The 22125-nt window shown below is 36.8% G+C and overlaps 1 protein-coding gene across 2 annotated transcripts in view; it reads left to right on the top strand.

Annotated features, from left to right (window-relative positions):
• Positions 1 to 14821, top strand: part of LOC107271401 (cAMP-dependent protein kinase type I regulatory subunit) — a gene marked incomplete at its 3' end in the record, with an annotated part of 62666 nt that extends 47845 nt beyond the window's left edge. Inside the window, 3 exon segments of one of the 2 annotated variants that reach the window (XM_015747369.2) lie at positions 4549 to 4858; positions 6330 to 6639; positions 14555 to 14821. In XM_015747369.2, the coding sequence (XP_015602855.1) occupies positions 4850 to 4858; positions 6330 to 6639; positions 14555 to 14821 (586 nt within the window). 2 annotated transcript variants of the gene reach the window in all.
• Positions 14822 to 22125: the final 7304 nt, after the last annotated feature.

Below are 22125 nucleotides of genomic sequence, written 5' to 3'. Positions count from 1 at the left end.
ACAGAATTCTGATTAACGTGAAATGTATTTGTTAAATAATTTGCGTGCATATGGATGCAATGCTAGACCAGTCTAGTACACCGTTCATTAATATTTATATTAAAGTTCTACCTGTGTTAGTTTAACAAAATTTAAGTGGTGTATACGGAATAGTTTTATTACAGTTACAGTTACAGTTACAGTATGACGTGTTATCGCTTTTTTCGCTAGACAATATTTTTTAGTTATTTTTTTTGAACGTTTTCAGGAACTTTAACTTGTTTTTTATTTTCTTGAATGCGAATGGTTTTGAAAAATTCGTTATAATGTTCTTTCGCTTTAGGGGTAAGAAACTTCAAAAGTGACATTACATCATTACGTTTTTCGTTTGTTATTCCAGAAGGCTTCGCGGGAACTTTTGATTTTTGTTCAAAAATATTTTTGGCTGCTATTGATTTATGAATAAAAAAACTCTTAAATTCTTCATCGTAATTATTAAATACATTAATTTCTCCGTTTGGGAAATAAGCTATTTTTGCAGCTTTGCTTATAAGCAATCCTTTTGGAACTTTACAATCGTTCTTTATACGCGTTTCGTAATCCAAAATATCAAAATCACCCCATTTTAATACAGTAAACGGTGGATTTCGCGCGCTTCCAATAATTTTTATGTATTTTTCGTCTGTCTCTATGGTTTCAGTTTTTTTTTATTTCCGATCCATACATGCCAAAGTTCCTATCACATTAGCAATAGGAATGTCCTCTTACAGGATATAAATAAATAATTTCATTTTGAAGCGACTCGGACAACAACGATAAAAACATAAGTATCATATGGTTGCGGTTTTGCCCGCCGCACGCATAAGAAAATAAGAATATTCTGTCGTAGCAGTGTAAATCAAATTCTCTTTTTATAATATTTAAAATCATGTTGCATACTGAATTGCTTCCTTTATTGGCTAAACCCTCCATGTATGTAAACATATAACTCCTATCGGAATGGTATACGTGAACGTTGAAAATAAAAAGCCACATCAGTCTTAAGTAGAATTGAGCCGATACAGGTAGCTTAGGAAGGGGAAGATTTTGACCATAATCGAACTCGCAGCGCAAGATGTTTCCAGGCACGGACAACATTTTGTCTTTCATCTCTCTATAATTATTAACTTTTTGATAATGTTTACGTGCTTCATCGGTCTCTCGCGCATTCATTTGTTCATAAGTAAAACAATCATTGCAAATATCTGTTCTTGGCATATGGAATGTAAAATTTACAAAATGGTTAAAATAGTTACAGTAAGTTGATTCTTTGATGGGGCATTTTTTGTTAGGGTTCTTTGACTTATAAAACTGTATAAACAATTTAAACAATTTCGACAAATTCAAACTAGAATCTTTAAAGTAGTTTAGCGATGTTTGTTCACGTCGGTAGTGAGACTAAGTGTGCGCTAAACTCTCACAGTGTTCATGTATTAGTTTTTTTGTATCATCGGTGAGTTTTTGAAAATGTGTTTTGCCTCCTCTCTTATCGCTGAGACTTTCATCATTTTTCATTTTATTTTGAATTGTTATAAATTTTCCTCTTTTAATGTCTAGTACTTTGCATAAAAAATCACGACAAACGACGATTTCTTCATTATATCCATATTGGCATGGAAAATAATATTTCCATAGGGTCAGATTGCCGCTGCCATTAGACTTTTCTCGCAGCATACAACTCAACAAAGCACTTTGATGTGACCAATCACCTGATTCCCAGAATTTGATGTAAAGCTTTCGTATGTATTCCTCGTTGATTTTCTTGAAACATTCTTTTTTGCAACAAGAATTATTCTTGTCCAAACCTATTACCTATAATTAAAATAAAATATTATTATTGGTTTGTAGTCGGTGCCAAGCCCGAAACAAAATAAAACAACGATATAAACAGCTTAAATTAATATCGGAATAAAAATCTAATGATATACCTAAATATTTTGTTTTTATTAAAGATCTACCTATAAAAAGTTATGTGCAACAGTCAAATTATAGAAATCTATCAACTACGTAATAAGGCATCAAAAATTCAATCATTCGAGACGACCGTCAACAACATCTGGTTGCTCATGTGGCAATGTGGCGGGAGCGGACTTAGTCTATCTACCTACTACCTTGACGTCGACAACGCCTGCCTGCTCGCGTGGGTATGTGGCGGGAGCAGACTTACAATTAGTCTATTTGCTTACTACCTATTTGGCTTGGCACCGACTTCAAACCAATAATAATATTTTATTTTAATTATAGGTAATAGGTTTGGACAAAAATTGTAACGTTATTTTGTATACATACATCATAAATGCAGATAGATTAATTAATAAGTAATTATAATAGTGTATACTAAACGAAATAAGATAAAAATAAATAAAAAGTATTACGTGTATTGTTGTGTGTGTCTTTTGGATTGAAGATGTATTTTGTTATTTTTCGCTTTTTAGTGTAGTGACTTTTTGTGTTTTTTGAAGTCGGTTGAATTTTTTTTTTAAAAAGTTTGTTTATCCTATTGTGACTCGAATTTCGAGTTTGCATCGATTTCACTTGTGGCCCTTTTCGTTTCATTTAGATTTTTATAATTCTCGCTTTGAGCTAATCGCTTTTTACACATCGCGTCCGATATTAATCGGCCTTTCCACCGTTTTATGTTCTTGGCATTTTGTTGGTTAGCAGTGATTGCGTCTGTCTAACCCACGGTCTCTAACCTCTCAATGTATCTGAACGTTACATTCAAGCGTCGTAACGTTCACCTACGGATACTAAATCGCTGGGCACTGTTCAGAAAGTGTCTTTCCATAGGACAGAGCATGGTTGGAACAGAGTGAGAGAGAAAGTTCGATGCAGATAATGATACGCGATAGAGCAGTTCGAACAAGCTTTCTTCCCACGTCGCATTGGTACCAACGTAAAATAATGAATCAGCGCAATACACTGTTGTCGCAATTGATACATGATTTTTGACATTTTGAATTGTAAAAAGTGCTACAAGTGAAATATGACATTAATGATGATTAATTATATATCCTATGCATCAATAGCCTCCATCTCATCCATGATATTTGAGTGACCTTTCACTTTAAACATGCCCTTACCCACATTTCCGAACAAGTTGCTGTTAGTCCCAAGATGGCGCCTAATAGCGCACTTTTAAATGCTTAAAAGCGGTTCTGAATAGGCTTTTTCGTTAAAAGCGCGCTAACAGCTGCTAGTGATCTTAAGAGAATATAGGCTGCTAATTTTTTTGCACATTTCATGCCTCAAAGCACTTTATTTACCTATTAAGTGTCATCAAAATTGAGGAGAGATATCTTGGGTACTTGTAAATATTTTTTTTTAAATATATTATAAAATTTCTAGAATTTGTATTTACTTTGCCACAAATCGTCGAATTAATTTTAACTCAAACGTTTTAAGTGTGTAGTCACAGTGAACGCCCTAAGATAGTTAACATGAGTGACTCAATGAGGTCTATTATTAGTAACTGTCGTTCCGTCATAGGCAAGCGTTCAGTACCTTGCATTCAACGAAACTATGAATTGTTCCGTCTGTATACATTCGACAGATAGTATTGTATTATAGTACTTGTAAAGAACAAATATAACAAAGTAATAACAAATATAATGAAATACAATATAATATCATATAATAATTATTTCCAATCAAAAATCCATGGTCCACTACAGAATCATTGGCAAACCACAATTTGATAGAGGCTTTGTACTCTCATAAGTAGGTCTGTATTGTTTAATATATTTTCCTTATATGAGAAATAAAATTACAGATATCACATATTCCAAATATGAAATATCTGCCACATCTATTAAGGAATAGCGAGTTTGGTATAATCGTTTTAATGACATGTAGAATCAATTTAACAAGGGAGTAACGGTCTCTTTCGTAAAGAATTGAATCTTCAACATTGCCAATAATGCTGCAATTTTTTCGCTATGAATACTGTAGATATAACTGTTATATTATTTTTAGTCGAGTCAAGAAACTCGATGAAACTATAATTGAGTTGTTTTTTGCCACGTACACAATAAAATTACGTCTATATGCGGGCGTTTCACTGAACTTTATTGCACTTTACTTGGACTCTACATAACGATGCTAAGTCAGCAGGAGTTCAAAACTGCTATTTTTACTCAATGAGATGATATCGCTGTGATTTTTTCGCACAAAGATTTTATACTATCTATAAGTACACATTGAATGCTATAACTGTTTGATGTGTATCGCGAAGAGTGTCAGGTTTCAAATTCAAGCCAGGTACCGAAAGGAGAAAGTGTACAATGCTCAGGAAGAGTCTTAGGCAGTTAGGTAGACTAGTTAGATAATTGGGTAAATGTATACCGATGTGAGGGAAGATGATGGGATAGTTTGGGAGCTAGCCGTCTAAATATAGAATATACTCGGAATATAACTAGAACAACTTTAGCCAATCGGAGTTACACGAAACGCCCAATTCTGAACGCACCAATATAATTCTGGACACATAAGACCAATTTATTAACGGTATATCTAACAATTCTACTTGTTACAAAATGTTAACAGTTTCAAACCTTGACATTAAGGAATATTAATGCTATTGACTACTTTCTCGACAACGAACGGCCGCCAGCCATCATCCGATTAATTGGATTTACGGTGGTTCTAACGCAATTATTGCTCGAGGGACATAGCTGACCGGAAAGTTTTTGTCGTGGTATCGTGTCCGCGCAGAATATACATTTTCTAGGGCTATAGAAACTATACTTTGTGTAACTGTGGTTCAATATTCCTGAGAAAGTGACGCTCGTGTCAACGAATCTCCGAATTTCTGGATTGGAAGATTAGGAACATGGACGAGGTACAAGAATTTAATTACAAGTTTATTAGCTACACATGCTTCATTGGATTCATATGCCTTTTGCATATTTAACATATATTAGCAAAAATGACGCATAATTATTATTACGTAGTAGATGTTTAAAGAGTTAAGTAAAACAGATTATTTACATTTAGTGTACGTGATCATCTGTCTAGCATTCTTAAATGGTTGCTTTGAGCCAAGTAATTATAGTTTCTTGATATTATCATTACTTACGTTCATACTTTTGCAGTGAGCGTAGCCATCGTTATTGCAAACAATACAATTGTGTAGCTTATAATATATAGGTTGTTTCACCGAAAGTCCACACCTCGATTATTTCCGTTACTAATGAAGATACGGGAAAACTTTCAGACAAAAGTTGTATGGTTTCAACGGGTTTGATTTTTCATCCAAATGATTTTTTAAATATTTATTTCATTTGGCGATACAGAACGTTATATATTTTTTAATAGGAACATCATTTTCTGTTGGTATAAGAAAATGTAGCACATTTTTTATTAACATTTTAAGACCACAGACTAAAATACATTCATCCATTTCCAAGTTATTGAGAAACGAATTTATTGAACAATCTTCGGTTGCAGCGCCGCTAGAGCATTCAGGGTTTGCGCGCTGAATTTCGCAACCGAAGATTGTTTAATAAAATCACTTCTCCATAACTTGGAAATGGTTGGGTGGATTTTAGTCTGCAAGGTCTTAAAATGTTCAGAAGAAAATGAGCTACATTTTCTTATACCGATCAAAAATGATGTTCTATTTAAAAAACAAGTAACGTTCTGTATCTCGAAATGAAATGAATATAAAAAAGATCATTTGGATAAAAAATCGACCTCCTTGAAACCATGCAACTTTTATCTGAACCTTTTTCCCGTATCTTCATTTGTACGGTGATAATCGAGGTGTGCACTTTCGGTGAGACACCCTGTATATGTATATCTACATATACTATATGCATCAATGGTATCGTAGAATGGTCTTATGGTTTTTATATAGTGTGTTCAATACTGTAAATCAATACGTGTATGTTAATTCGTTCTTCCTCATGTAAATCTATTTTTATTCCTTAGTTTTTTTTTAAAATTAGTTTTATAGAAATCTTTTCTTATTTTACATTCAAAAATTGTTTGTAATGTATCTTTAATAATTAAACAAACTATATATTACATTTTTTGTGCGTAATGTAATTTAGGAAGAAATATATCTTCACAATTTAACATAATTCGACATGCATCTTTAAAGTTTATTTTTATATAATTTTAACAGAGTAAACAATTTTTATATGTATATGCGAAAATTTTGTTATCCATTTGTAAACTGAATAATGAAGAGGGGAACTTACAACTGTCGTCTTTCAACCTGTTGAGATTTAAGCTATTTTGCAAATTGTATGGAAAGTAATTTGTGCGATGAGTGTTATAAAATTAGTTTATTTTTACGTTTGTTAAAGGAACAAGCACACGATGCTAAGCAACAGAACGCAACGAGTCCCGAGGACACAGAAGATATTCCTGCGGGTCAGCAAGGACCACAAATACCCAGACGTCGTGGAGGAATATCCGCAGAGCCCGTATCAGAAGAGGATGCAACAAGTTATGTCAAGAAAGTTGTACCCAAGAATTACAAGACTATGGCTGCGTTGAGCAAGGCAATTGTGAAGAATGTTTTATTTGCTCACCTCGATGAAACTGAACGATGCGACATTTTTGATGCTATGTTTCCTGTCACGTTCCTGCCTGGAGAACAGATTATTCGACAAGGTTTGATATTCCATTACTAAACGTTATTAGAATCGATACAATTCCTTTGACGGATTCATTGAAAATTGTATTTATTCAATTGCTAACGATATGAAACAAAAATGGATATGATTTATCTTTCTGATGTTGCGTCTTTAAGGGTTTTGAATTATTTAAGGTGAGCCTATGCAAATGTTTTGAGAAAAAAAAAAAATTTAATTTTTTATTTATTTAACCTCTTAGACACGGTTGAATTTTGCGCGGGGCTGTTTCTCTGTTCAGCAGAGTTCAACGCGAAATACGTGTAAATGATACGGCACTGCAATGTGTGACGGATAATGCTGTTCTTTACACGAGTACATTGGAATGAAGTGTTTGATGATTAAATTATAATTTTTTCGCATCCGCGAAAGCCACTATAGTGGCGCATAGTGCCTAAGAGGTTAAATATGTTCTCAAGATATGTAAATATCTCGTGGAAAAATTTCCCACTTGTCTAACAATTTTTAGAACTTCGAAGGAGCTATCCTAATGCTCACGAGTAGTGGCTTTCTAGACGTACCAGTAAGACATTTTGCATGGCTCACTGCAGGCCTATGTTACAAGTTTGATTTACTCATAGACTACGACACTAATATGTAGAAAATAGTGCAAAGGCGATATGCAACGATAATTCAATTCTAAGTGTTACATTCCTATTCCATATTTTGTTATAATTGTAACAACAATTCTTTCTAGAACAAAAACATGATGCGCGGCAATATTTTGGCACTTTTTAAGCCCGTTTGTTACTTACAGCATTTGCCATTAGATGTAAAAATTGTTCTTTTTCAGCGGTGATGTTACATATTGTGTTCTTCTAAGTTTTCGTTTTGAATACTAAAGATTATAATAGTGACATTCAGATTTTTGTATCGTGATGGTAATTGAGTATTTATTAGTGTTTTGCGTTTGTGTTAAATAGTGTATAGGAGCATACAAGATACAAGAAGTTTCTCAGAATGATCAATATGGGTTGCACTATGTTTCAAGGATTGAAAAAATCCATGAAGGAAATACATGTGATCGACACTTTTAAAGAAATTACCAAGCAACGTGATATTAGAATGAAGAAGAAAAAGGAAATATAAAGTACTGTATTGAGAAGTACTGTACTGATTTTTTAATACAATATCACACTACATATCTATTTCGGAAAATTATAATTCATGTACCAAGTAACTAATTTATATCAGCATTTTCTGAAACCTACCAAATTTTTCGAAATTCAGCCGGCATGTTTTAAAATTAATAAGGTATCTTTGAATCAATTAGTTCTGTTACAAATTAGTTAATTTCTAAACATCAAGAGACTCGGTCGAGTCTCGCGTCAAGTACAGGCAACTCGCCGTACGGGGCACGGCCCGCCGAGACTCTTTACTCGAAGCATCTCTTGTACCTGTGATTCGACTCAAATACCTTATGAACGGCTCTATGTAAGAAAAATTTATTAATACATTCATTCTAGGAATCAAGGGTTCTGAATTGATTGCCACCAAATTCAATACGATTCGTGTACAGGATCAGGACGTATTCACATCGTCGTCGTCGTCGTCGTCGTCGTCGTCGTCGTGGTCATCGTCGTCGTCTTCGCACGTCCATCGCATTTTTTACACGACAGATGGCGCTGACTGCTTTACCTTCTTTACCTATTTGTACTCTGTATGGTGTTAGTAATTTACGAATACACAACACAATCAAATACACTTTATACGTGAAGCTACCGTTCATACCGAATTTCCAGTTAGTATAAGGGTGCTTTCACAACAGTATAGAATTATTCAGTTTTTAATAGCATTCGTGTGGAACGCGCGTATATGGGTGTATGTATATATGTGCTTCGGCATAGTTCCTCGTATTTTAGGTGACAATTTGTCCAGGTGTTCCGCTCAGTAGTTTTCTGTGTCCAGGTATTGGATGTGAAAGTCCAGGGTGTCCAGATGTTTCGCTGCGTAGTTTCGTGTATCTAGGTACTGGATGTGAAAGTCCAGAGTGTCCAGGTATTCCGCTCCGTAGTTTTCTGTATCTAGATGTCGGATGTGGAAGTTAAGGGTGTTCAGGTGTTCCTCTCCGTAGTTTCTTGTATCTAGGTACTGGATATGGAAGTCCAGGGTGTCCAAGTGTTCCGCTCCGTAGTTTCTTGTATCTAGGTACTGGATATGGAAGTCCAGGGTGTCCAAGTGTTCCGCTCCGTAGTTTCTTGTATCTAGGTACTGGATATGGAAGTCCAGGGTGTCCAAGTGTTCCGCTCCGTAGTTTCCTGCATCTAGGTTTCAGACGTGGGAGTTCAGGCTGTTCAGGTGTTCCACTCCGTAGTTTCTTGTATCTAGGTACTGGATGTGGAAGTCCAGGGTGTGCAGGTATTCCGCTCCGTAGTTTCCTGTATCTAGGTGTCGGATGTGGAAGTTCAGGGTGTCCAGGTGTTCCGCTCCGTAGTTTCTTGTATCTAGGTGTCGGACGTAGAAGTCCAGAAAAGTGTGCAACAAAATTTGGCGCTTCGCTCAAGCTATAGTATCCTCTCTGATGTTCGCACCACCTGAGGTACGTAAATAATCCAGCACACTCTCCTCTCTTACGTTTACCACACGGCTTCAACAAGCTGGACACCATTAACGACGCTTATATGCATTGAAGAGTATATTTTCTTTAAAAATTTGTATATATCTTTATGCATTTCTAGAAAAAGGGACTTACAAATTAAATTTATGCCATTAAACATTTCCGACAACGCAATATATTTTTCTGTCCTGTACTTGGCGTAGTTTTTTACACGTAAGTGTTTTTTGGGGGATCAATATTGCGGTGCATTATCCCCAAAATTGGAGCTAAGGCACGTATAGTATTCGGAACCAATAGGTAGTCTTTCGCGAATCCTGGTAACAGACGGAACTCCTCTAGGAGTCACCGTCTAAATCATCGAGTCTTGCTTGTTCCTCCGCTGGTAGTATTTTACGTGTCTTCGGATCCTTGTGAGCAAGCCTTTCCACCCGAGGGCCAGGGAAGTCATCGCGGTGAGCGTTCTATTAATCTATCGCGAGTGTAACAACAGGCGACGGATTGCCACAGAATGAACTCAGTGAAGTGCAACATCAACCCTTTCAAACCTACCAACCATTGTAAGTCAACCTATCTTACGTACAATAAATCATCAATCTGTATACCTACACGTCGCTCTCATTCGTTGGCATTACATCCCCTACTTTCACAGGAAACAGATACGTCTAGCGTTAAATGGTAGCCCATAATTAGATATATCTACGCCCTAGCAGTTTCACTAGGTAGGGCCTAACAATATTGCGTTGTTGAAAATGTTTAAAGGCTATAAATTTAATTTGTAAGTCCATTTTTTTTTTGAAATGCATAAAAATATATGCAAATTTTAAAAGAAAATGTAATCTTGAATGCATATAAGCATCATTAATGGTGCCCTGCTTGTTGACGCCGTGTGGTAAGAGAGGAGAGTGTGCTGGATTATTAACGTACCACAGGCCGTGCGAAGAACAGAGAGAATACTATTATGTGAGCAAAATACCAAATCGTCGTTCGTACTGTTCTTTTCTGTACACACTGTAGTACCACGATCGACACCTAGATACAGGAAACTACGGAGAGTAACACGTGGACATCCTATATCTCTAAAACTGTTACCTGAAATACGAAGAACTATGTGGAAGCACATACCCGCGCGCGCGAGCTCCACATGAATGGCTGTTATACTTTTCTTATGAGCTAAAGACTTAATAATTCTGTATTATTTTGAAGGCAGCCTTATATTCGGTGTGAAAGTAAGTACTTTGGAATTCCTGGCACGGACCCGCCAAGTAGTACTCGATAAGGAATCACCTAAAGTTTTATTAATTATTAAATGACCATTAAATCATAATCAACTACGGGAAGCAGTAGTAATGTAAGAGAGTAGTGAAATGTTATAAGAAATTTTGAAAATACAATTAAAATGATGGGCCAGTGCTAGATCATATAATAGGCAAACATGTAGTGACTTATGTACTTGGCCTCCATAATCTGATATCAATACTTTTTATTAGAGGAATACACAGCACTCCTGTACTTGGCGTAGTTTTTTACACGTAAGTGTTTTTTGGGGGATCAATATTGCGGTGCATTATCCCCAAAATTGGAGCTAAGGCACGTATAGTATTCGGAACCAATAGGTAGTCTTTCGCGAATCCTGGTAACAGACGGAACTCCTCTAGGAGTCACCGTCTAAATCATCGAGTCTTGCTTGTTCCTCCGCTGGTAGTATTTTACGTGTCTTCGGATCCTTGTGAGCAAGCCTTTCCACCCGAGGGCCAGGGAAGTCATCGCGGTGAGCGTTCTATTAATCTATCGCGAGTGTAACAACAGGCGACGGATTGCCACAGAATGAACTCAGTGAAGTGCAACATCAACCCTTTCAAACCTACCAACCATTGTAAGTCAACCTATCTTACGTACAATAAATCATCAATCTGTATACCTACACGTCGCTCTCATTCGTTGGCATTACATCCCCTACTTTCACAGGAAACAGATACGTCTAGCGTTAAATGGTAGCCCATAATTAGATATATCTACGCCCTAGCAGTTTCACTAGGTAGGGCCTAACAATATTGCGTTGTTGAAAATGTTTAAAGGCTATAAATTTAATTTGTAAGTCCATTTTTTTTTTGAAATGCATAAAAATATATGCAAATTTTAAAAGAAAATGTAATCTTGAATGCATATAAGCATCATTAATGGTGCCCTGCTTGTTGACGCCGTGTGGTAAGAGAGGAGAGTGTGCTGGATTATTAACGTACCACAGGCCGTGCGAAGAACAGAGAGAATACTATTATGTGAGCAAAATACCAAATCGTCGTTCGTACTGTTCTTTTCTGTACACACTGTAGTACCACGATCGACACCTAGATACAGGAAACTACGGAGAGTAACACGTGGACATCCTATATCTCTAAAACTGTTACCTGAAATACGAAGAACTATGTGGAAGCACATACCCGCGCGCGCGAGCTCCACATGAATGGCTGTTATACTTTTCTTATGAGCTAAAGACTTAATAATTCTGTATTATTTTGAAGGCAGCCTTATATTCGGTGTGAACGGTAGCTTCATGTACAAAATGCAGTTAATTGTGTTGTGTATTCGTAAATTACCAACTTTATCCAGAGTACACATAGGTAATGAAGGCAAAGCAGCCGTGGCCATCCGTCGTGTGAGAAAGTGAATGGACGTGCAACGACGACAACAACGACGGAACGAAAATAAAATTATCTCGCGCGCTATCTCAATACGGCCTGATCTCGTACATCAGTCTCGTTGATTTTGATGGCAATTAATTCAGAACCCTCGATTCCTATAGTGGATGTATCAATAACTTTTACTCGCATACAGCCGTTCATAAGATATTTGAGTCGAAAGACGGGTGTAAGAGATACTTCGAGTAAACGGTGTTACGTATATCGACCTTCATTCCTAAACAGAAGAATAACGTAGCCGACGAGAAGCATAATTGCAGACTCAGCACGTTACCCAGTGCATTGCCCGTGCCACCTACCCAGCTGGTTAGCCGAGTGCATTCCTAACGTCCTAACCGTACCTAGAGCATCAGCAAAAATCGACTATATAAGCAGCCAAAATCATGGCACAGACGCTCAGAAAATCATTCAATTTCACGCGTAAAAGATCGGACTGCACGTTGTCACTCGTGGCTCTAACCGTTAGAGTATTAGATTCAGTGTAGTATTCGCAATCTGGCCTAGGTACGGATTCGTTATTACATACCCTAGGGAACAAGCTGGATCGGTTACCGGGCAAAATAGAGCTGCATAGACTACTCTTTCCGAATATCGCATAGTTTTGATAGATTTCTGTTCCACCAAATTTCATCTTGCCTTAACCTCACACACAGTTAGGTTTTGTTATCCGATATTTCTCATAATAGAAACACTGTACACGACAATTAATAGAAAACTTTTAAATTGGTTGTAACAATATATGGTAAACTCACATTTTACTCGCGTTTTTAAATATCTCTTACCCATCCTCAACATTTCAGAGAATATCTGCCCACGTTGGAATAGCAAGGCGTGTTTCAACACCTTAAACGAGCAGCGAACCCACCATTGAGTGCATTCTTACCGCTCGGAATTCACTCAAACATTATTCACGTTACCTCCGGTCGTTTCTTTTTTTTTTGGTTACTTCTAAATTTTTGTTATCAAATTTAAAGGCCTCGCTAGCCACTACGGCCTACGTAACAACGGTCTTAGCGGGCCGTGCCATGTGCGGCGGGTTGCCTGTACTTGGCGCGAGACTTGACTGAAATGAGTCTCTTGACTCGAGAATACTGCGAAGACATTTCGTTTTGTGCAGTTAAGTGAGGAGAGTATCTTCTCACGTCTCTAGAGGCCATTAATTAAATCTCTTTGGAAATTGTTAAGGCTAGGACTCATATGAAGTTCTCAGCAGCCTAGGAATAAACCAAACGCAATTTTTGGGGTCATGAAAAAACTCTGCTACTGCCCGGATCTGTTAGAGCTGCTAGATCCCTGGAGTTCCCGGTTCGAACCCGGGCTGTGACAGTTTTTTCATGATCCTAAAAATTTCGTTTAGTTTATTCTTAGGCTGCTGAAAGGCTCATATGAGTCATGGCCTTAAAAATCTTCAAAGACATTTAATTAATGGCCTCTAGAGACGTCAGAAGATACTCTTTTCACTTAACTGCACAATAGTTACTGAACTATTCATTAACTGAAAAACCGCCAATTCTCGTACGCTCTCGACAGCTCTGACTGACTTGACCCGTGATTCGGGGACTCTGTCTCGAGAACAAAAATAAGACGCCATTTGTCGGACAACATCGTTTACTTTTAAGATAACAATTCGTTGGTAACTTTAACACTCTTATCAAGAGGCCAAACGGGAATGACTCATAAAACAGTATGAGATAGTAGTTATAGATTATGTAATGTTTATCGATATCACAATTTCGTACGCTCCTTATGAGTTTACGGCGAGTATAATAGATCGAAATCAATATGGCGTCAACTAAAGCTTCTGAGGCAAATTGCAGTGCTCTCCTCAGAAGTTTAAAAATGTTTCTTTACATAATGGGCTCGGCGGAATAGCGATCGCTAATATGCCGGAACCTCCGACTAAATTCTTAACAATGATTTCATGTAATTACTATGCTCTATCCGAGAGGGAATAAATCGAACTCAAACACTTTATAACGAGTTTACTGTGCATTGTTCTTTTGGATTTAAATCACGCTTACTTTCTTACTGCTCATTGTCGATGTACTTTATGAATATCTAAATTCAATTGAAATGTATTATTTAATTAATTAGAATGCTAGTTGGATTAGCGGGAAGCGCTAATTATCTTTCGGATTTTATTTATATTATTTTCTGCGGATTGACTTTCAGGAGATGTTTTTCATCTGTCGACAATTGTTGACAATAGCCGCCTGTCTTTATTGTTTGTTTGGAATGAGTGCGCTCTCAGTACAGGAGTACTGAGAAGTTGGTCGATTTGTAACATTACAATAGTTAAAACGGTCGTACATGAAATATCAAGCATTGCATATAAATTGTTGCATGAACTCAGTTACACTAACTTAATTTGTTTTGAGAATTTGAAATATAAAAATGACTACAACTCGGATCAAGGTCAAATAAGGTACATGTTCAATGTTCATACAATCTTTTTTCAGTATTTATATAGATACATCATTTATTATTAAAAGATATTTTTTCGAATTTTAATTATCATTAATCTGTACATGACCAGTAAACAATTCTTGGACGGAAAAAAAATACTTTAAATGTGAGCCCATTGGAATTCTCTGTTATTTTATTTCCCTTATTCCTATACAAATATTTTTTTTTTTTCACAGGTGACGAAGGCGATAATTTTTATGTTATCGATCAAGGAGAAGTTGAAATATTCGTTAACAGTGAATTAGTAACAACGATTGGAGAAGGTGGAAGTTTCGGCGAACTTGCGTTGATCTATGGAACTCCACGTGCCGCTACTGTCAGGGCAAAGACTGCTGTTAAATTATGGGGTATAGATAGAGATTCCTACCGTAGAATTCTCATGGGATCAACAATTAGGAAACGCAAAATGTACGAAGAGTTCCTGTCCAGAGTATCCATCTTAGGTAAGTACGTTCAAAACAATCACTAAGATATATAGGAAAGTTTACTATAATTAAGGTGCTCGATTCTTGGAAATAATAGGCTGGTCGAATGTAATACTCATGGGGGCAAGGGCTCCTATATTAGTTGGGTACAATTGCAGTGCCCCCCCCCTCCTCCTCAAAGGATTGCACACACATCTAGTTGGACACAAATGACTTTGTATAGCAAGTTCCATGGTGGAATTTAAAATAGGTGGAATAGGTGCAATAAAATTAGACATGAATTATAACTTACTATGGTATTTTATTTCTAATTTTACTTTAGTTTAGGCTATTGTAAAATGTTTAATTTTTAGGAACTGGGTAGATTAGTGGATAAATGATACATTAAATGCTTAAAACGGCTCCGTTAGATAAAAATAACTTATAATATTTTTGAATGACCAGTTGATGACTACTCGTGTGACAAGAATTCGCATTTGTATCCAATTGGGTCTGTGCATATTGTGTATTTATTATAACGAATAGTCCGAACTGCCTTTGTTATTACATAGAAATCAGATCGCTAGGAAGCGTTGTGGGGACGAGGAATTTCCGACAAATTTCCTGATAGGTCCTGTTTATTTATTTTTCAGTCATTCTTGTTGTACCACCATGTTACGATATGCAGGGTTAGTCAGTAGAAACGCACCAGCAGAAGTTGGCCGCAAGTGGCCGAAACGGCAGTGTGGCCTCTTCAAAAAATGACATGTGGCTGTGACCGATTCCCATAAGCGCAAACTGACAGTTCACATAGCAATAAGGTTATTGAAATATTTCAATAGTTAGGTTACTGAAATAATTAATTAATATTGTAATAACAAAATGCATTATCAGTTAAGATTTATCTTCACAACAGATTACAATTAAAATGATATAAAGTTTAAAATATTCACAATTTTGATATTTCCAAGTAATGATCACAACTACAATTCTGCAATGTAATGCTGCAATTAATTTAAAAATCAATTAATTGAAATGTTTTTATAGCAAAAAATTATAGGACAAAAATCTGTTGTGAAAATAAATCTTAACTGACATTACATTTTGTCATAACAATATTAATTAATTATTTCAGTAATCTAACTATTGAAATATTTCAAAACCCTTATTGGTATGCGAACTGTCAGTTTGCGCTTATGGCAATCGGTCACAGTCACATGTCATTTTTTGAAGAGGCCACGCTGCCGTGTCAGCTACTTGCGGCCAACTTCTGCTGGTGCGTTTCTACTGACTAACCCTGTATGTTTGTTATACAGGGTGTCCTAAAACTATTTTTACACCTTAAAATGGACGATAACTGGAGGTCCGCCGACTAACTTCTCGCAAAGCGTTTGTAGAAATTCGTAATAGTTTCTAAATGGGAAGCATTTAATGCACCAATGAGAACGAAGAATTTCCGCGGGTCATAGTTGCGCGGTGGGAGTTGTTAATGTCGTATGAGGCAAAAGTTAGGCTGCTTCAGACGAATCACGCGACTAGCAATTGTTTTACGGTCCAAGCGCTAAACGCATTTGTTTACTCACTGCCAATACGGGCGCCAGGCAACAATTTAAGAGCGATTAAAGTTTTCCTGTCAGTTCTCATCGTTAGTTCGTTTCCCACTGACATCTTCTCGTTAGTTTTTCTCATCCGCACTGTAGGGACGGACGAACTATTTATTGGGGAAACTTTTACACCTGAGTATTTTATTTTGGGATTTTTGAATTTTGGGTCAGTGACATGATGAGCTACCAGTGTAACGTTCCACCACTCTGTGAACGAATGAGAATTTTGCAGAGAATCAGAAAAAAAAAGAAATTTTATATTAAATCGTAATAATAGAAAAATTCTGATAATTTTCTGCGATCTATTTACTTTTCAAGAATTTAACAACTGTTCGAATACATCGCCTCCAACATTTATGCATAATTGAAAAATCTGGCGTTGAAAATTTGCAGATCCATTAATACTTGTAAGGGCGTCATGCGATAAACGAACTTAAATACACATGTTTCAAATTATCTTGATGCCACCAACATCTTAAATAAAAAAAAATTATCATTTTAAAAATAATTGGCAAGTTAAAATTCTATAAAATGGCTTGATCGACCAATTAACGAATATCAGTACCATTTTTCCCCTTCTACATTGAAAAACTTTTGTTTGAAATAAATTTGTCACTCTCTCCTCATTTCAGAGATATTCATCCATGTTAATTAAATTGAGACAGCCTGCATATGCAATAAAATTATTGCAAAAAATTCCGAATTTTTTTTTATAGCCTCGTAGTAGGAAGTTCACGGACAGGTTCATACAGAGTGTATTCAGCCCAGATGCACGTTTGAGATTTGCGGTGAAACGGTGCACAATTTCGAAAATCTGATGTCACGACCATTGAATATTTTTTGAATGCGCAACGAATGGGCATATTATTGTTGTTCGCTTAACTTTCGGTCGCAAATAAAAAGAATTATCTTCGCCATTTTAAATGATATTGAAAAAAATTTAATGCAAAAGTTGTAGAGCAAGAAAAAATAATAGAGATGAAAAAAAATTGGACGGATTGCACACATTATAATTGAGATATTTATCATTTTTTGACAAATTCCTGATACTGGCGGAACGCCTTAGCTTCGTACAGCAGCTTCATGCCGAACTCACGATTCGCAATTATTTTGAGGTTAGCGTTCAGTCAGCCGCAAACCCGTACAAGGTGGCTAAAACATATTACAATGTTATTTTTGATTACATATGAGAAGCCGGAGTATTCCTGCTGTAGATTTGCGTGATCCTGGATGCAGATTTTGGAGTCTTCGTCTTCTTGGACGTGGATTTTCGAATCTTCGTGTTCCTAGTCTTAAATCTTAGAGACATCATATTCCTCACCGTAGATTTTGGAGTCTACGTCCAGGAACACGAGGACTCCAAAATCTACGGCGAGGAACACGAAGACTTCGAAATCTACGTCCAGGACAACGAAGACTCTAAAATCTACGGCGAGGAACACGAAGACTCTCAAATCTACGTCCAGGAACACGAAGACCCCAAAATCTAGGGCGAGGAATACGAAGACTCCAAGATCTACGGCGAGGGACACGTAGACTCCAAAAATTTACGGCGAGGAACATAAAGATTCCAAAATCTACGGTGAGGAACACGAAGACTTCAAAATCTACGTCCAGGAATACGAAGACCCCAAAATCTACGGCGAGGAATACGATGTCTCTGAAATCTACGGCTAGGAACACGAAGACTCGAAAATCCACGTCCAGGAAGACGAAAACTCCAAAATGTACACCCAGGATCACGCAAATCTACAGCAGAAATACTTCGTCTTCTAACTTGTAATGAAAAATAGCATTGTAATATGTTTTAGCCACCTTGTACGGGTTTGCGTCTGACTGAACGCTTACCTCAAAACAATTGCGAATCGTGAGTTCGGCGTGAAGCTGCTGCACGAAGCTCAGGCGTCCTGCCATTATCAGGAATTTGTCAAAAAATGACAAAATTTCGAACGCAAATATCTCAATTATTATGTGTGCAATCCATTCAAATTTTGTTGTTATCTCTATTATTTTTTCCTGCTCTACAACTTTTGCTTTTAACTTTTTTCAATATCGGTTGAAATGGCGAAGATAATTTTTTTTACTTTCGACCGGAAGTTAAGCGAACAATAATAATATGCCCATTTGATGCGCAATCAAAAAATATTCAATGGTCGTGACATCAGATTTTCGAAATTGTGCACCGTTTCACCGCAAATCTCAAACGTGCATCTAGACTGATACACTCTATATAAGGTTCATATGAATTTTTGAACGTTTATATGACTTTTTACAAATATTTTTATTATCTTAAGTTTGTGATGAATACGGTGGGCGAAAATGACACAGGTTTATGGGCTGAGGGTATCAAAAATATTACTGGGTAAGAGTTAATAATCAGAACCATCATTTTGTTTAGTCAGTGGTGTCTATACTGCAGATACGAGGGAATTTTGAGTTTTTGAATAGTTCATTTCGGATGGAGCTTATTGCCTCCACGTTGTTTTTCATATGATCGAATTTCCATAATGCGTAATGTGTGCCATATCATAATGGAGTGCACTCAAATATGCGCTCCAAATCATGATTAATCGTATCCACTACTGTTAGCTTGACATGTTCAAAAACATGATCAATTTTTTTACTGTACTTGACTATATCTACTAACATTATTAACAGCCATAATCAAAGTATAATATCACAATAAATTGGGAACCCAACGCCATTCTTTTCTGTTCTTTCTTGCTTCTTTATTGTATAATATTGCAGTCCGCGCCCTTACTGTCGAATTTTTAAATTCTTTACACTCAGCATCGCGCAACACTCGGATATATCACAAACAAAATTATGGAATTTTTCATACACATGATTCGTTATATTTGTTCCCTCAAGCCGGTATAGACACTTGGTACTATGCAGGCAGTTGAACTGAACGCAAGAACAATGTATTTCGAGAACCAGAAGGAACATAACTTCTCCACGTTTATTCCTGGTCCTCTTTCTGTTGAGATTTAACTTACCACTGAGTAGCCTCCAAACTAGCTTCCTGTATATTGGAACCAAAAAAGTTATGCTATTAAATACGATATTAGGAAATAGAATAATACATTTGAATGGATATTACATTTATTGATTACCTTAAGTCATTACATACAACTGTGTTAAATATAAATGCTTATTAGTAGTTCATTTTTCCTACAATCAATAAAATAATTTGCATGTAGTATACTATTATTTTATGGAGCATAAAGAGACTCTTTTTCGAGTTTCTATTCGGTTGGGAAAAAAGTAATTTTGGTTTTTTAGTATGAAATTAAACTTAATTTTTTTATACAAATAATGAACTTTAATCAGTCAAATATCTTCCATTCTGTTCGATGATTCTTTTGCCATCTTTCTAATAACTGCATGATAAACTTTGCCAAAGGGCAAGTGTATGTTGCCCTAAGTCGAGTGAAAATATTAGACGGTAATGCACTTTGTGATTTAGAACCAAATAAATTACTTAGCCGACCACATGATGAAAAGGCATTACGAGAAATGGAAAGATTAAGACGATTGTCTTAATCTCCACATTAGATTCTGACCTGGTGACAATGGGACCACGTCGAGAGTATACCCTTTCAAACAAAAAAAGAATTTTCAAAATCGGTCCACAATTGACGCAGAAATCGTTGAACATTCATAAAAAGAAATATATACAGTCGAACATACAACCTCTTCTTTTTTGATTGAAGTCGGTTAAAAAACTAAAATGTTTCTCATCACGAGTATGTAAAGTGCACCTAGACATTAGAAAAAATTGTCTCTTGTGGGGGTGAACCACTCTTCGATCATTCTTTTTTACACCCTATTTAAGAAACTTACGAATGGAATTTAATGAAATACGTACCATTTGAAAGAGGAAGTAAAATTACAGTTCACATGTTTTTGTTCTTTTCCGGGAAAACACGTTTAAGGGGGTAAACTACCCCCTGCATACCGATGCATGAATTCCCATATAAGACCACTTATCGCGAATTAGAAAAATAAAACGTGCGATTTTCATTGAAGATTATAATTATATATCTGTGAATTGGCATACATTTAGTGATTTTTATATTTGAATGACGTAAGTATTTAAAAGAAGGAAAAAAAAGATTCTAGAAGTGACCAAATACTTTAGCTACCTTTAGCCAACCAAATGTGTTACAGTATTGAAACAGACTGCGTAGCTTACCGGGTAACACTCAAACCTTGTAATCGCAGGGTTGCTGGTTCGAGTCTCACTTCTAGTATCTTTTTTTTCTTTCTTTTAAATACTTACGTTATTCAAATATAAAAATCACTAAATCTATGCCAATTCACAGATATATAATTATAATCTTTAATGAAAATCGCACGTTTTATTTTTCTAATTCGCGATAAGTGGTCCTATATGGGAATTCATGCATTGGTATGCAGGAGGTAGTTTACCCGCTTAAACGTGTTTTCCCGCAAAAGAGCAAAAACATGTAAACTGTAATTTTACTTCCCCTTTCAAATGGTAGGTGTTTCATTAAATTCCATTCGTAACTTTTTTAAATAGGGTGTAAAACCGAATAATCGAGGAGTGGTTCACCCCCACAAGATACAATTTTTTTAATGTCTAGGTGCACTTTACATTACTCGTGATGAGAAACATTTTAGCTTTTGTTTCATTGAATCGGTCGATTCCTTCTAGGTGAAATTGCATTATCACCCCTCGACATGCCGAATTGTGGGGGTTGATTTCACTCCCTAAAACCATTTTTCCATCGATAAAAAAAAATATGTGTCTCTTAGATTTTCAAGCGCTACAACATTGTTGAGTTTTATCAAAATCGTAGGCGGACACTAAAGTGATGTTTCTTGTTAGTAGTATGTATACGTTGTGACGTATAATTCGCGATCAAGCCTCGTCGGGAGATGAGAGACTGACCGGCGCACAACTTACGCGATTCCTTCGCGTTTCAGGCAACCCAGGGGTAACACATACTAATTCGAAATAATACCTACGGTATTGTTGGGCACCAGGTTCCAAAACGGGAACCACGTATACTTCGGTTCTATTCGTTCGTTCGGGCCTCGATTGGCTAACTCAGCACCGCGGAGGTGTCGGGGATCTTCGAGAGTAAGGACAACTTCAACAAAATGAATACTTCGGCGTTTTGGGTCAACAATAACAAATTCGGTCGCTTATTTTGTGCGACAGCTTCTTCGAGCCCCACGCTGGGCGCCAAACGGGGTGTTACGAGATTTCGTCGCTCACAAAAATTAACAAATCGCTTACCGAAATCTCTATGTCTCTTCGATCGGGAGAATTTAGCCCGTACACGCGGCCTCGGACAACGTCCGGATTCTCCACAGACTTCAACCCTGAAAAACAAAAAGGTTCCAAAACACGACTCGCGTCGTCAACAGTCCAGGCAAGAAGAAGGAAGTTGCCTTCCCTTTCGATCGTAATCGGCAGCACCGGAGACCATCATCCTCTCCCTTATTCGCAACAACCGCTGATTGGTCCTACGGCGCCAATCAGAAATCTCCGATATGAGACCACGCGCTACAATTCAAATACGTCTTCGCGACAATTCATACGATTCGGGAACAGCGACTACTACTACTGGCTGTCCCGCGATGGGCTCCGTCGTGCCATAGGAATTCGCAATGGTTCACCAGGCGTCCCCGTTTTCCCAGTTCGCGAGTCTTCGTTACTTTCGTTGATAGCGGTGGGCCTCCGTCATGAGTTGTGGTGCGTTACAG

This window comes from Cephus cinctus, unplaced genomic scaffold (assembly GCF_000341935.2).
Source record: "Cephus cinctus unplaced genomic scaffold, Ccin1 Ccin1_scaffold0946, whole genome shotgun sequence".
In the NCBI taxonomy this organism is placed as follows: domain Eukaryota; kingdom Metazoa; phylum Arthropoda; class Insecta; order Hymenoptera; family Cephidae; genus Cephus; species Cephus cinctus.
The sequence above is the reverse complement of the archived record's forward strand: the minus strand, read 5'-3'. Positions and strand labels throughout refer to the sequence as shown.